Source organism: Equus asinus, chromosome 6, assembly GCF_041296235.1.
Source record: "Equus asinus isolate D_3611 breed Donkey chromosome 6, EquAss-T2T_v2, whole genome shotgun sequence".
In the NCBI taxonomy this organism is placed as follows: Eukaryota; Metazoa; Chordata; class Mammalia; order Perissodactyla; family Equidae; genus Equus; species Equus asinus.
This window is the reverse complement of record NC_091795.1, coordinates 16,330,488-16,347,566: the sequence shown is the minus strand read 5'-3', so window position 1 is coordinate 16,347,566 and position 17,079 is coordinate 16,330,488. Positions and strand designations below refer to the sequence as shown.

At 36.0% G+C, this 17,079-nt stretch overlaps 1 protein-coding gene and 1 non-coding gene across 3 annotated transcripts in view; both read right to left on the bottom strand.

Moving 5' to 3' along the window:
* Window positions 1-17,079, bottom strand: part of TMEM131 (transmembrane protein 131) — a 219,633-nt gene that overhangs the window by 113,773 nt on the left and 88,781 nt on the right. For both annotated transcript variants that reach the window (XM_044772935.2, XM_070511663.1), the window contains exon 4: window positions 2,456-2,524. In XM_044772935.2, the coding sequence (XP_044628870.2) occupies window positions 2,456-2,524 (69 nt within the window). The remainder of the gene's footprint in view (window positions 1-2,455; window positions 2,525-17,079) is intronic.
* On the bottom strand, window positions 15,255-15,318 carry LOC123286767 (U5 spliceosomal RNA). The gene has a single exon (XR_006529570.1). It is a non-coding gene; the product is annotated as a U5 spliceosomal RNA (small nuclear RNA).

Genomic DNA, 17,079 nt, shown 5'->3' with positions numbered 1-17,079 from the left:
AACAAATTATTCTCTAGCCTAAATATTAACTAAAAACCTTCATATTCTGCATATCCTTCATCTCACAATTCCATTTTTAGGACTTTCTCCTGAGGAAATAGTCATGGTTGTGTTTAAATCATTAGTTTCAGCACTGAGCATAAGAACAAAAGTTAAAACAATAAATGAATTTAACAAATATATCTATACATCTGATATTCTTTGATACCATAAAATAACGTAACAAAATACAATGGAATAAAAAAATGCACAATACATCATGTTTAGAAAGCAGGTTACAAATTAGTTTATATTCAGAAAATACAGTTATGTTTTTGTAAATAAATAAATATAGATGCGTAGGAAAAGGACTTGAAAGACAAAAGCGCAATGTGAATGTTTCTGAGTGGTCGGACTGTCGTCGGTAACGTGTAACTTTCTTCTTTCTGCCGGTAAGTGTTCTGAGTTTACTACAGTGGACACGCACTGCGAGGGCAATAAGCAAAGCCCCAGGAAAGTTCTGCAGTGGGGATTTGCTGACCCGCGGTCTAGGACAGGGAGTCTTCAGCAGCCCTTAAGGATCCAGATATAGACTTAGAGGGGATGTCTATAAAATCCTTGAATCTACATGCAAAATGTTGTTTGTATGTGCAACTGTGTGTGTCTGCATCTGGGGAGAGGACGGTAGAGGTTCCACAGCTTTCATTTATTCCTAAAGAGATCAGGATCCAAAAAAGGTTAAAACCACCAGCACAGAATCTTGCTGGACTTTATCTCAATTTCTCTATTTTGGGGGTGGGGCATTATTTAAAAGGCTGAGGGACAAATAATTTGGAACAAGAATTCCAAATTCCAATTCAGAGATTTTGCATACCTGAAAATTTCTTTATCTCAAGGGAGGCATGAAATTTGAAGAACTCCATCAAAAAATAAATAATGAAGTGAAAAACAGTTGGATATAACTTCTGAAACAATTGCTCCAGAATGGTTACTGCTAAGCTTTTCAAAGTTTAGACTACTTTAGACTAAAAGTTTTGGTACCATATATTGATCTCCTCTGTCCCATCCGCATGTGTCATCATAAATGCCGCTCTAGCCATAGTCTCAGAATGGAGTTCATCCGTCTCTATTCTGATCCACTCTAAAATGAGAGAACATACTCGAAGAGAATTTTACTGGAGAGAAAACTCATTTTAAAAATAATGCACTCTCTTGCTAAAGATCAAAATACATGCCATGTTTCACTAAATATCCTGCCTTTGATGGAAGGAGACTATGAGTGATAGACGACTGTGATCGGATTAGAACTTTATGTTCCTTGCCATCTCAACATTGTATGTACCTAAACCTTTTTTATAGGACAGAATTAACAGTGATATGTTTCCTATCTAAACATTATAGTCTTTAAATCTAACACTCACAAGGCAATTTTACTTCTATAATGACTAGTCCCAAATACTGATTCCATCTAGAAGTGCACAAAGAAGCATGCAAACTTTTCTCTGCACTCCCCCCCCAAAATCCACGATCTCTATAAGAACATAATCTCCTAAGAAGGTGGAGCTGCTATCAGATATCTCTTACTTCTTACGCTAACTAGTCTACCAAGGTTCTGTACAAGTATAACTGATATATTTGATTACTCCAGGTTTGAGATTGTAAATAAATTATTAAACTTAATGGGTTTACTATAGTAAAAAAAAAGGCTAACTACAACTCTGACAACGTTAACAAAAATTACAATTTTCACTTATTGAACCAGAACAGATCTACATATAGCTTCCCCGTCACTTCCCTTTTAAACTCTTTTCTTCTGCTAACTTACCAGAACAGCATTGCTCTAGCAGTTATATCATTTAAAAAGTTCTTTTTACCCACCTGCTAAGTTGGGTTGGAATCAAGCAGGGTGAAGACTTGTTTCCCCCTTAGTGTATCTGAGATGTACAAAACCTGAGACCCAGAGGTGGAAGGGACGCCAGAAGTACGGTTTGAGGAAGAGTTCTGTGGTTGAACCACGTCTCTCTGTCGGATTTGCTTTTGCTTCCCCTTCTAGGTTGGTGATGATTTTATTTGGTGATGTATAAAAGTGTGTACTTTAAAAGCATATGCATCAAACGATAAATAATATGTCCTTCTATATCCGCAAAGAAAAATTTAAATAATAAAAATGGAAATAGAGTGCTAACCAGAAAAGGTAACCCACAAGCTTTATGCTGCTTCTGAAGATAAGATCCTCTGAACCAGAAACTCCATTATGAGTGTATTTTTCAAACTCCAAAAGTTATAAATACAGGTTAGACTCATAACACATACTTGATTCCCATTTTCAAACTGCATTCAACATCATTTGTTTCCTGATGACCTGGAAATGTAGCTTTCTCATGTAGATAACACAGGCAAAAGGCAAGACAAATGCATGCATAAAATACATATAACAGTTTAATGGGAAACTATGGTGTGCAAATTTTAAACTTACTGTTCATGGAAATCCAGCATTGGGGGCTCAAATCGTATAGGTCTGCAATTACCCCGGTACAGAGATATACTGTAAGTAAAAAAATAAAACAGCATAAGAAGCAATTCTTCAAAATATATATTTCCCCAAACTGAAGTCAGACACTTGAGTTTTGTCATGAGGAACTTTTTTTTTTTTTTTTTTTGGTGAGGAAGATTGGCCTTGAGCTAACATCTGTGCCAATCTTCCTCTGTTTTGCATATGCCATGCTCCCACAGCCTGGCTTGATGAGTGGTGTGTACATCTGCACCCAGGATCTGAATCACACCCTGGGCCGCTGAAGTGGAGCGTACAAACCCCACCACTATGCCACCAGGCCAGCCCTGAGAAAGTATCTTTAAGAAAGGTGGAGTCTAATGTTCTATTAGGAATGTGCATTACTTTTCTTCTTAGAGGAAGTCCATAAATGTTGTTTTAAAAAATGAAAAGAAAAAAATAGGGGTATATTTCCTAATCAAAGGTATGCAAAAACAGAAAAAGCTCAGGTAGACAGAATGTTGAAATTTATTTGGCTGTTACGATTGATAACAATATACCTTAGTATGCTCACTCGGAGTTTTTGATACATGTACAATGAACAATACCTAGTTAATACAACCACACATACCTGGCAGAAAATACACAGAGACGAAAACCTTGTAACTAGATAACCTTGTAATTAGAGGGCCAAAAGAACTAAAAAACGAATTTTGGGATACAAATTTCCAAGAACTGAAATATCTTTTTAGCCTGAGAGTGTAGAACACACTGATCTATGATGTCTTGTTCTAAATATTTGAGCATCATTTCTAACTATCTCACTTGATACTAGAACTTCTCACTAAAACAGACTTCTGAATAGCAAACCTCTTAGACATCACCACAACCTAACACTGATGCAAAGTATAAACGACTTTGTCGGGTGGGGGAGCCCACATAGGTGAAGTCGTCTGTTTCTCATACTGACAAAGTGAGAAATTCAGTTAGCCACTAACATTTCTAAATAGTAGACGTTTATCTTTCTGCTGCACTTTAAGAAATGATGTTAGAGCAAAACCCATTTTGTGAGACTTTATTTCCATCACCACTGTAATTGACAAGAATATAAGCTTCAAATGATCCAGTAAGTTCAATCAGGAAGTATAGGAAATACACTAGGAATAGACAGGGACATGCAGAATATGTAGGAAATTTAGCTTTAACTCAATTCTATAAAGATTAAATAGTCTGAAATAGGTGAAGTGGATAAGAGGTACACACTTCCAATCATAAAATAAATGTAATGTACAGCATAGGAAATATAGTCAACAATATTGTAATAACTTTGTATGATGACAGATGGTAACTGGTCTTTTCAGTGTGATCATTTTGTAATGTAAATAAATGTTGAATCATTAAAAAAATAAAGTAAAATGGAAAATGAAATCAGAGACTATATTTAAAAAAACAGCTAAACAGTGGATAAAAGATGAATAACAAATATTAGAAATATAAAAGAACAGTAGAATCTAAGTATAACATATGGAGAAATAAAGAGGAAAGCAAATTAAAACAAAGATTAAATAGTCTGAGCAGTGGATTAATTGATCTAAAAGTAATAAAGCCTAAGGGTGTTTTTAGCTCTACTGATTAAGACTATTCCTCTGTGCTGCTTGATAATCTCTCTACATGTGTTGAACAGAAAAGATGACACACAAACAAGAAGGACAACACCAAACGTATAAGGCACAAAACTCAAGACGCTAGGACAGAGAAGGCACGGTTCCCCACAGGACAGCTGCCACGTGGACCTAGAAGTAGAGAAGCTACCCCTCTCGAATGCTGCCTTTCTCAGGCATGCTATAACAAGGACACTCTGGTGCCTTTAGAACTAGAAATACTGATCAGCTCATCAGTTTCAACAGTATGAAACCCAAACTTACATAAAATCTTAGTCCAATCAAGGAAAAAAAACATAATGCATAAATAAATGTGTATAAGTCATTAATGCATATATATAAACACTGACTGGGTTAGATGCTAGAGATACAAAAGAGTAAGACAGTTTTTTCTCTCACAGAACTGAGAGTCTGCTCCCAAAGATGCAAATGGAAATGTGTAAAGTCACCAGGCAAGGTGAAAAAAAGTGCACACCCCATTCATTCAATAGAAATATACTGCATGCCAGGCGCTGCCTAGCAGCTGGGGCTACGGGAACAAAGCTAAGAGCCTGCTCTCCTGGCACCAACAACCCAGTAGGGAGACAAAAGTAGAACATATCAGGTGATGATGTGTGATATATAAAGACAGAGCAAACACAGTAGGAACAGAGAAGGTCTCTTTGAGGAGGGACAGGAACAGAGAACTGAACAGTGGAGATCTGCGGGAAGAAAAGGGGGAGGTACTAGGCATGCTGAGGAACAAGGAAGCTGCAGGGAAGGAGGGGGAAAAGGGAGGAGCTGAGATCAGAGAGGTACAAAGGCCAGGTCTCCTTGCAGGAGTCTGAATTTTATTCTAAGTGTAACAAAAAGCCTCTATGGTTTTGAGCAAGGAAAGTAACATGATCTGACATATATGAAAAGGTTAATGCCAGCTGCTGTGTGAAGAACAGACTGTAGGAGCCCAAAAGTGGCAGCAGGGAAGTCCTGCAGTAGTCCAGACAAGAGGGGATGGCAGCTGTGGTCTAGGGGGATTGCAATGGAGAGTGGTGAGAAGTGGCTCTTTTCCGAACATACGTGGAAGCTAGAGACAACAGGTCATGCTGACGCATTTATTTTGGTGTGTGAGAGAAAGAAGACAGGACTCAAGGATGACTTAATCCTGATTTTGGTCTGAGAAAATGGATACATAGTCATGAGGTGGGAGGAGTGGGTTGGAAGTGGGGAAGAATAGATGGGCAGATACTCAAAAGTATTGTTTTAGACATTTAAATTTGAGATGTCTTATCTAGATGAAGATGACAAGCAGGCAGCTGAATATACATGGTTGTTGCTTTATATAAAAAAGTTATTGATTTTTGTGTACTGATCTTATATCCAGTCACTTTGGTGAATTAACTCTCATAGTTTGTCTGTAGATTCTTTTAGATTTTCTCTTGTCACTAAACGTGCTGCCAAAATGATCACTATCTGGACTATCTCTGTAGACAAATCATCTGCAAGTAACAAAAATTCTATTTCTTCCTTTTAAATCCTTAGACCTTGTTTTCCTTTTTTATGCCTTATGTGGGCTAAGACCGCCCATAAAGTGCTCCAGAGAAGTGGTGTCCAGCAACTGTTACTGTGATATTTACAGAACGCTCACAACATGAGATAGAGGGAGCAACACATAAAAGATGACTCCCTCATGAATAATGCATATTTTCAAAACAACAGCAGATCTATATCTAAGAAACAGTTTAATATTTGAGTGGGTACAATACAAGCCGTCATAGGTATAATCTTATTTTAATAGGACCAAAAATTCAATAACATAGCCGTCATGTATCCACAGCTAATTGAGATGGCTGCTACTACGCTTATTTAGAAAGGGTGTGACATCATTTAGTGCTTTATTAACAGAAAGCAAATGTTTCCAAATCTATAATGTTGAAAAATAAACTGGAGAAGAAGAATGTGAAAAATGGAAGCCAATTCAAAGAAAAGAATCTGAGACATTGTAACACTACAATACAGGGTTTTATGCTTTCTGCAGTAACTGTATAATTGTTTTGCAAGTCTCCATACAATCTTCTTATTTTCACTAAAATATTAACTACTTATTTGGGGATAAGGAGATGAATAAAGACTATTTTCTGACTTCAAGCAAGAGAACAACTAGAGAGAGAAAAGAAATCTTGTGGGACATGGTCTATGTTGCTTGGTGAACTATCAAGTGAAAGTTAAGCCGGTGGCTCCCAAAGGAAGCAAAGAGGGCTTCTCCGGGCTTTGGGAATTTGTTTAAACTAGGAAATTTAAAATGGTTTCCTAGGGGCAATTACTATCTAAACAAAAGGCACTCTTTGGCCAGTATTTCTTGAAAAATGATTTGTGGTCTACCTACATCTTAATTATCTAGAATTGTTGTAGAAATGCAGATTCTAGGGCCCCACCTCCAGAATCTGATTCCTTACATCTAGTACAGAGCCCAGAAACTGGCGATTTTATGTTCACTCTCACATTTGGGAAGTAGTCTTTTGCATCTTGATCCACAATAAGCACTGCAAGCAGAAATAAGATGCAAAAAAAGTAGCTTCCAGAGTCACCAACAGTTTAAAATGGTTCCAAGTAAGATTTTTATTAGAGACAGCTAAAAAAAAAAGTGATTTAAAAGATATAGATTACTCTTATATAATATGTATATTTTTTCTATACACACACACACACACACACACACATACATTTTAGCTTAAATTTGCATTCCCCTAAAGACTAATTATGTTGAACATCTTTTCATTTATTTATTATCCAATTAGATATCTTCTTTTGTAAAGTATCTATTCAAAATTTTTTAACTGGGATATTTGTCTTATTAAGGTCTAAGAGGTCTTTATATATCCTAGATAAATCCTTCGCCAAATATATGTACTGTGAATATTTTTTACTTGTCCCTCCTTTTCATATTATTAATGGTGTCATTTGGGGGTGACATTGTCAAGACGGTGACATAGGTCGTTGCCCACTTTAGTCTGCCTCACAAGAACACCGACTGGCAACTATCCACAGACAAGACACTCTTGTGAAAATCCCAGAACACGAGAGCGAAGTTTAAGAACCGCTCTGGACCAGAGACCAAAAAGGACCACATTAGAAAGGTAAGAGGAAGGGCTACCCTCTGATCCCATAGCCTCTCTACCAGGCTGGCACAGGGCTGCACTGACAGGGCCACCTGGAGCCTGCAGTTTCTCCAGTGGGAAAGTGAGAGCCCAAGGTGGACATTCAGCTCCCCCAACATTGCGGGTTGCTTCCCAGAAGGCTCACCTGAGTCTTGCCTCAAGGGGCTCATAGTGGGAATCTGTAGGGGCGAATCTGTGGGGCTTGACCACTGGAGATAAGACTGGGATGCAGGGGTGGGATGTACAGCAACCAACACATTAGCAGACCACACTCTTCCTTGTGACAACACCCAAGTGGAGATCCTAGCGAACAGCTCTGCCCTTCTGCAGAGCCAAGCCAGTGGTCCTGTCTGGCCAGGGAGCTCAGTGGACAATTCTGCGTGACTTGGGTCTCCACCCAACGAGCCATACCAACCACGGAGCCTATCCCGTGGCCCCGCCTGGGCTGAGAAGCAAATTCAAAGACCTGCTTATGGCGAATATAGCTTCTAGCCCCACCCAACCAGGACATGTTCACCTGGGAAGCTGCATAGACCAATCTACAGCCCTGCTTACAATGGCACTCCAGCCAAGAACCCAGCCAGTGGCTCAGCCCATCTGCAGAGCCAAGTTGGTTGTCCTGTCTGGCCAGGGAGCTTGGTGGGCAGCTTTGCCAGACTTGGGTCCCTACCTATAAGGCCATAATGGCTGTGGAGCATGTTTTATGGCCCCGCCTGGGCAGGGAGGCAAATTCACAGCCCCACCCAACCACTGAGTAGAACACCCAGTCCTGCCCAACTAGGAAGCCTGACCAGAGAATCTGGGTACTGTGAAGCCCATCCTACACCTGCACACGGACGGGGAACCAAATTAACAGTCCTATCCAACTGATTACAGCTAGCAGCAACTCTCCTCACCTCTGTGATCAGGAAGTGGCCTTGGCTAATAGAGACCCTGAAAGCAAGACCCACCTGCCCAAGGCCACTACCAGCTGACCTGTCAAGAACCCCAAGTTGAGCAGACTGGTGAAGAATTGTCTCTGCCGAAGTGAACCGGTAAAGTCTGGAAGAGGAGATCACTTACTCAAATGAGCAGATGCCAACTCAAGGAATCAAAGATCAAAATCAGGCAAATATGACACCAGCAAAGGAAACTAATAATGCTCCAATAACAGACCTTAAAGAAATGGAGATCTATAAACTGTCTGAGGAAGAATTCAGAATAATCCTGACAAAGAATTCAGAATAATCCTCTTAAAGAAGTTAATAACTGAAGGAAATTGGAAAAACAATGCACAAACAAAATGAGAAGCTCAACATCATCAAAAAACAAACAACTGAACAGAAATCCTAGAGCTGAAGAATACAATGACTGCGCTGAAGAACTCAACAGAGAGCTTCAACTAAAGACTGAACCAAGCAGAAGAATCAATCAACAAACTGAAAGACAGGTCACTTGAAATTATCCAGTCAGAGGAACAACAACAACAAAAAAGAACGAAAAAGAGTGAAGAAAGCATGCCAGATTTACGGGATACCTTCAAGAGAAACAATGTATGTATTATGGCAATCATTTTCATATACAATCTTGAAAGTATATTTAAAGCAACAATGAATGAAAAGTTTCCAAATGTGGGGAGAGAAATGGACATCCAGATTCATGAGGCGCAAAGAACCCAATAGGTTAAACCTGAAAAGGGCTACACCAAAACACATTATAATTGAGTCATCAAAAGTCAAAGGCAAAGAGAATTTTAAAAGAAGCAAGAGAAAAGTGACACACCACATACAAGGGAACCCACATAAGATTACAGGCAGATTTCTCAACAGAAACTTTGCAGGCCTAGAGAGAATAGGATAATATAATCAAAATATTGAAAGAAAAAAACTGTCAACCAACAATACTACACCTAGCAAAGCCTTCTTAAAGAAATGAGATAAAGATTTTCCCAAACAAACAAAAGCTGAGAGAGTGCATCACCACCAGACCTGCCTTACAAGAAATGTTAAGGAATGTTCCTCAAGTGGAAATAAAAGGACGCTAATTAACATAAAAAAACACATGAATGTATGTGTAAAACTCACTGGTAATGGTAAATATATAGTCAAAGTCAGATTCTCTAATATTGTGATGGTAGTGTGTAATTCAGTTACAACTCTAGTTTAACAGCTAAAAACAAATGTATTAAAAATAACTAAAACTACAATAATTTGTTATTATATACATAATATATTTATATTTTACTATAAAATATTAATATTTATATATTTAACATCAATAAACTAAAATGTGAGGGCGAAGAAGTAAAAGTGTAAAATTTATGTATGCTATTGAAGTTAGCTTAAAGTAGGATGTTAAAAATATGATATTTTATGTAAGCCTCATGGTAACTACAAAAGAAAAATCTGTAGTAATTACACGAAAGATTACAATAAAGGAGTCAAAGCCTCCTGCCGCACAGGATGATCAAATCATAAAAGAAGACAGCGAGAAGGAGCAAGAAACAAAGGATTTATGAAACAAAAAATTAAAAAGGAAACAGTAAGTCCTTCCTATTAATACTTACTTTAAACATAAAAGAATTAAATTCTCCAATCAAAAGATTTAGAATGGCTGAATGGATAAAAAAACAAGATCCAGTGATAGGCTGCATACAAGAGAACAACTTCAGCTTTAAAGACACACACAAATTGAGAATGAAAGGAGAGAAAAAGATATTCCAACCAAATGATAATCAAAAAAAATTAGAGGTACCTAGACTTATAATCAGACAAAATAGGCTTTAAGCCAAAAATGGGCAAAAGAGACAAAGAAGGTCATTATATAATGGTAAAGCAGTCAATCTAACAAGAAGATATAAAAACTATAAATATTTAAGACTAACACCAGAATATGTAAATATATAAAGCAAATACTAACAGAACTAGAAGGAGAAATAAGCAGCAATATACTAATAGTTGGGAATTTTAATACTCCACTATTGACAATGGATATATCATCCAGACAGAGAATTAATAAGGAAACAATGGAATTGAAAAACATTATAGACCAAATGGATCTAACAGACATATACAGAACATTCTATCCAACAATAGCAGAATACATATTCTTCTCAAGCATACACTGAACATTTTCTAGGACAGATCAAACTTAGGCCACAAAAAAAGTCTTAGCAAATTAAGAAGACTGAAATCATACCAAGTATCTTTTCTGATTAAAATGGTATGAACAACAGAAAGAAAACTGGAAAATTCACAAACACATGGAAATTAAACAACAAACTCTGAAATAACCAAAGGATCAAAGAAGAAATCAAAAGGGAAGTAAAAAAGTATCCTGACACAAAGGAAAATGGAAACAAAACATACCAATTAACAGTCCTATCCAACTGATTACAGCTAGCAGCAACTCTCCTCACCTCTGTGATCAGGAAGTGGCCTTGGCTAATAGAGACCCTGAAAGCAAGACCCACCTGCCCAAGGCCACTACCAGCTGACCTGTCAAGAACCCTTAAGGGATGCTGCAAAAGCAGTTCCAAGAGGAAAGTTTATAGCTATAAATGCATACAACAAGAAAAAAGAAAGATCACTAATAAATAAACTATCTTTATACCTCAAGGAACCAGAAACAAACCAAACCAAGCTCTAAGTTAGCAGAAGGAAGGAAAGAATAAAAATTAGAGCAAAAATAAATGAAAAAGAACAAAAAAGGAAAACAATAGAAAAGATTAACAACACTAAGAGTTGGTTCTTAGAAAAGATAAACAAAATTGACAAACCTTGAGCTAGACTAACTGAAAAAAAAGAGAGGACTCAAATAAATAAAATTACAAATGCAAAGGAGATTACAACTGATACAACAGAAATACAAAGGATCATAAGAGACTACTATGAACAACTATATGTCAACAAATTGGATGACCTGGAAGAAATGGATAAGTTCCTAGAAAAATACAATCTACCAAGACTGAATCATGAAGAAACAGAAAACCTGAACAGAGCAGTAACAAATAAGGAGATTGAATCAGTAATCAAAATATCCGAACAAAGTAAAGCCCAGAACAAGATGATATCACTGGTGATTAACCAAACATTTAAAGAAGAATTAATGCCAATCTTTCTCAAACTCTTCCAAAAAACTGAATGGGAGGGAACTCTTCCAAACTCATTTTATGAGGCCAGCATTGCCCTGATATCAAAGCTAGATAGGGATACTACAAGGCAAGAAAACTACAGCCCAACATCCACGGTAAACTTAGATGCAAAAATTCTCAGCAAAATACTAATAAACCAAATTCAACAGCACATTAAAAGGATTATACACTGTGATCAAGTGAATTTATCCCTGGGATGCAAGGATGATTTAACATATGCAAATCAACAAAAGTGGTACATCACATTAATAGAATAAAAGAATCATATGATCACCTCAATAGATGCAGAAAAAACATTTAACAAAATTCAACATCCATTCACGATAAAAACTCTCAACAAACTAGGTACAGAAAGAATGTACTTCGACATCATAAAGGCCCCAAATGAAAAGCCCATAGCTAACAGCACAGTGGCGAAAAGTTGAAATGTTTTAAGATAAGGAACAAGACAAGGGTGCCCACTCTTACCACTCCTATTCAACATAGTACTGGAAGTCCCAACCAGAGCAATCAGGCAAAAAAAAAAAAAAAAAAAGAAAGAAAGAAAAGGCATCAGAATCAGAAAGGAAGAAGTAAAATTGTAACTATTTGCAGATGATATGATCTTATCTATAGAAAATCCTAAAACCCCACCAAAAAACTGTTTGCTCTAATACACTAATTGGTAAAGTTACAGGATAGAAAAATCAACATTCAAAAATCAGTAGTGTTTCTTTACACCAACAAGGAATTTCCTGAAAAAGAAATAAAACAATCCCATTCACAATAGTACCAAAAAACAATAAAATACTTAGGAATGAATTTAACCAATGAGGTGAAGGATGTCTACACTGAAAACTGTAAGACACTGATGAAAGAAACTGAAGACACAAATAAATGGAAAGATATCCTATGTTCATGGATTGGAAGAATATTGTTAAAATGTCCATAATACCTAAAGTGATCTATACATCCAATGCAACCCCTATCACAATTCCAATAACATCTTTTACAGAAATAGAAAAAAAATCCTAAAGAGTTTGGAACCACAAAAGACCCTGAATAGCCAAAGCAATCCTCAGAAAGAAGAACAAAGCTAGATGAATCACACTTCCTGATTTCAAACTATATTACAAAGTTATAGTAATCAAATCAGTGTGGTACTGGCATCAAAACAGACACATGCACCAATGAAACAGAATTAAGAGTCCAGAAATAAACTCATGCCTATATGGTCAACTATTTGACAAGGGAGCCAAGGACACTCAATGGAGAAAAGACAGTCTCTTCAATAAAGGGTGGTGGGAAAACTGGATATTCACATGCAAAACAATGACACTAGACCCCTATCTCACACTACTAACAAAAATGAACTCAAAATGGATTAATGACTTAAATGTAAGACCCAAACCCGTAAGGCTTCTACAAGAAAATACAGGAAAAAAGCTCATTGACATGGGTCCTGGCAACAAGTTTTTGGATATAACACCTAAAGTACAAGAAACAAAATCAAAACTAGACAAGTGATGCTACATCAAAGTAAAATGCTTCTGTACACAAAAAGAAATAATCAACAAAATGAAAAGGCAATGTAGGGAATGGGAGGAAATATTTGCAAGTCACACATCTGATAAGGGATTAATATCAAAATATATAAGGAACTCAGACAACTCAACAGCAAAAAATCAAATAATCCAAATGTAAAAATGAGCAAAGGATCTGAATAGATATTAAATATTCAAATGGCCATTAGCTACATGAAAAGATCCTCAACATCACTAATCATCAGGGAAATGCAAACCAAAATCACAATGAGATATTATCTCACACCTGACAGAATGGCTATTATCAAAAAGACAGGAAACAATAAATGTTGGAGAGGACGTGGAGAAAAGGCAACCTTTGTACACTGTTGGTGGGAATGTAAATTGGTTCAGCTACTATGGAAAACAGTATGGAGGTTCCTTAAAACATTAAAAATAGAACTATCATATGATCCGGTAAGTCCATTTCTGGGTATTTACTGAAGGAAATGAAAACACCAGCTCAAAGAGATATCTGCACTTCCATGTTCATTGTGGTATTAGTTACAATAGCCAAGACATGGAAATTACCTAAGTGTCCACTGATAAATGAAAGAACAAAGAAAATGTGGTAAATGTACAATGTACTATTATTCAGTCAGAGGAATGAAGGAAATCATGCCATTTGCAACAACACTGATGAACTTTCAAGACATTATGCTAAGTGAAATAAATCAGATAAATACCGTATGATCTCAATTATGTGGAATCTAAAAAAACTGAACTCATAGAACCAGAGAATAGATTGGTGGTTGCCAGAGATGAGGGGTGGGGTGTAAGCAAATCAGTGAAGATGGTCAACATTATAAATTTCCAGTTATAAAATAAGCAAGTTCTGTGGATGTAATGTACAGCATGGTCACTAAAGTTAACAATACCATAATGTATATTTGAAAGTTACTAAGAGAGCAGATCTTACAAGCTCATTACAGGAAAAGAAATTTGTAACTATGTGAGGTGATGAATGTTAACAAAACTTACTGTGGTAATCATTTCACAATATATACATATATCAAATTATTACTGTACACTTTAAATTTACACAATGTTACATTGTTACAAGTCAATTGTATCTTAATAAAACCAGGGGGAAAAGGGTCTCTGAAGCGCAGAAATTTTTAACTTTGAAGTTTGATTTATCATTTTTTCTTTTATGGTATCCTGATAATAATTTTCCCCGGCTGCAAAGATTTCTATGTTTATTCTAAAAGTTTTATACTTTCAGCTTTTACATATAGGCCTATTGTCCTGTTAAAGTTAATCCTGGGTTTTGGTGTGAGGTAATTTAATTTAAAGTTCATTTTTTGTTTCCATGTACATATGGCACAAAATGTCATAAAGCTTTTAAACTAAGTCTTCAAAAGAGGTAGTTTAAATCCTCCAATTTGGTCCTTCTTTTCAAAACTTGTCTGGGTTATCCTAATGCTCCCATGTAAGTTTGAAAACCAGTTTGTCAATATCTAGAAAATCGTCTGCTGGGATTTTTTTTTTTTATTTATTTTTTTTTTTATTTTTTATTTTTTTTTATTAATGTTATGATAGATTACAACCTTTTGAAATTTCAGTTGTACATTTTTGTTAGTCATATTGTGGGTACACCACTTCCCCCTCCGTACCCTCCCCCCACCCCCACTTTTCCCTGGTAACCACCGATCAGATCTCCTTCTCAATATACTAATTTCCACCTATGAGTGGAGTCATATAGAGTTCGTCTTTCTCTGACTGACTTATTTCGCTTAACATAATGCCCTCGAGGTCCATCCACGTTGTTGTGAATGGGCCAATTTCGTCTTTTTTTATGGCTGAGTAGTATTCCATTGTGTATATATGCCACATCTTCTTTATCCAATCATCAGTTTCTGGGCATGTAGGCTGGTTCCACGTCTTGGCTATTGTAAATAATGCTGCGATGAACATAGGGGTGCAACGGACTCTTGAGATATCTGATATCAGGTTCTTAGGATAGATACCCAGTAATGGGATGGCTGGGTCATAGGGTATTTCTATTTTTAACATTTTGAGAAATCTCCATACTGTTTTCCATAGTGGCTGTACCAGTTTGCATTCCCACCAACAGTGTATGAGGGTTCCTCTTTCTCCACAACCTCTCCAACATTTGTCGTTCTTGGTTTTGGATGTTTTTGCCAATCTAACGGGCGTAAGGTGATATCTTAGTGTAGTTTTGATTTGCATTTCCCTGATGATTAGCGATGATGAACATCTTTTCATGTGTCTATTGGCCATATTCATATCTTCTTTTGAGAAATGTCTGTTCATGTCCTCTGCCCATTTTAGAGTTGTTCCTCTCCACGGAAATCTTTAGTAAAAGGCGAAAGATTTATACGATCTGAAGAGAAACTAGAGTATTCGTCTGCTGGGATTTTAATTGGAATGCATTTAATCTAAAACCCATCTGGGAAGAATTAACATATTAGCAGTTCTTCAATCTATGAACACAGAATATCTCTTATTATAGAACTCAGTGAATGGGTTTCAAAAACTTTTTGTTAAATTTATCCTGAAGTATGTAACGTTTTTGAGGCTATTGTAAACAGCATTTTTCTAAAATATTTTACTTTTGCCCTTGTCATAAAGAAACAGAATTTCTGATATTGACTACATATGTCCTTCAATCTTGCTAAACTCACTTATTCTCATGGCTTTTTGGGTATATTCCTTAGGATTTCCTATGTATATAATCATGCTGTTTGTAGACGAACACCTTTTATTTCTATTTTTTGCCTTAATGTAATGAATAGCACATCCAGTACAATATTGAATAGAAGCGATGAAAGTAGACATCCTTGCCTTGTGTTCTCAATAGAAAGAATGCATTCAATCTTTCACCATCAAGTATCGTGTTAGCTTTTGTTTTTCCACAGATGCTCTTTATCAGGTTGAGGAAATTCTTTTTGATTCCTGGTTTGCTGAGTGTTTTTAATCACGAATATTAAATAAAGATGATGAATTTTGCTACATGCTTTAATTTCCAATTTAAAAAATTTCCAAACTTTTCTTGTTAGTGATTTCTAATTTAATTCTTCTGTGTCAGAGAACATAATAATCTGCTATTGTTGGGTGTAATATTTAATAAATATCTACCAGGTTAAGTTGATTGATAGTGTCTTCGAGTCTTCTGTACTCTTACTGATTTCCTATCTACTTTATCAGTTATTTTCAGATGACTGTTGAAATCTCCAACTATAATTGTGGATTTGTCTATTTTTCCCTTTATTTCCGTTTATTTTTTCTTCATGTATTTTACATCTCTGATATTAGGTTAACACAGATTTAGGACTGTTGTATCCTCATGGTGAATCGTCCTTTTATAATCACAAAATGTCTCTCTTTATCCCTAATAATATTCCTTGTCCTAAAGTCGAATTTGCTGGATAGTAATATAACCACCCAGCATTTTTAAGACTAGTGGTACTCCCTCCCACCAATCTTTTTACTTTTAAGCTACTTGTATTTTTATACTTAAAGTACATTTCTTCAATATCAAGACTACTGACCAATAGGGAGATAATATTTGCAATATAGGACTAATATCTCTAATAAAGAAAGAACTGTTAAAAATGAAAGAAATAAAGATTAAAAGTCTTATAGAAAAATGGGTGGAACAAACATGAACAGATGATATCCAAAGATAAATATAAGCACGGCTCTTAGATATACAGAAAGATATACAACCCCACTTATAATTACAGAAAGACAACTAAAACGAAATGATGCTAGAATTTGATAGAATTTGACCTATCGGATTGACAAAAATTAAAAAGTATTATAACATATTCTGTTGTAAAGGCTATAGGAAAATAGGCACTCTTATTTACTGATGGTGGTTATGCAAATTGGCACAACTCTTGAAGTAGAATTTGTCAATACCTAGCAAAACTACATATGCATTTACCTTTTGACTCACCAATAGTGCTTCTTGGAATTTATCCTAAACATATACTTTCAACAATACAAATTACATATACATTTATCTTTTGACTCAGAAATCCTAATTGTAGGAATTTATTCTGAAGATAACTTTCAAAAATATGAAACTATATATACGCAAGGTTAGTCTTTTAAGCACTACTTGCAACTGCAAAATACTGGAAACAAGTTG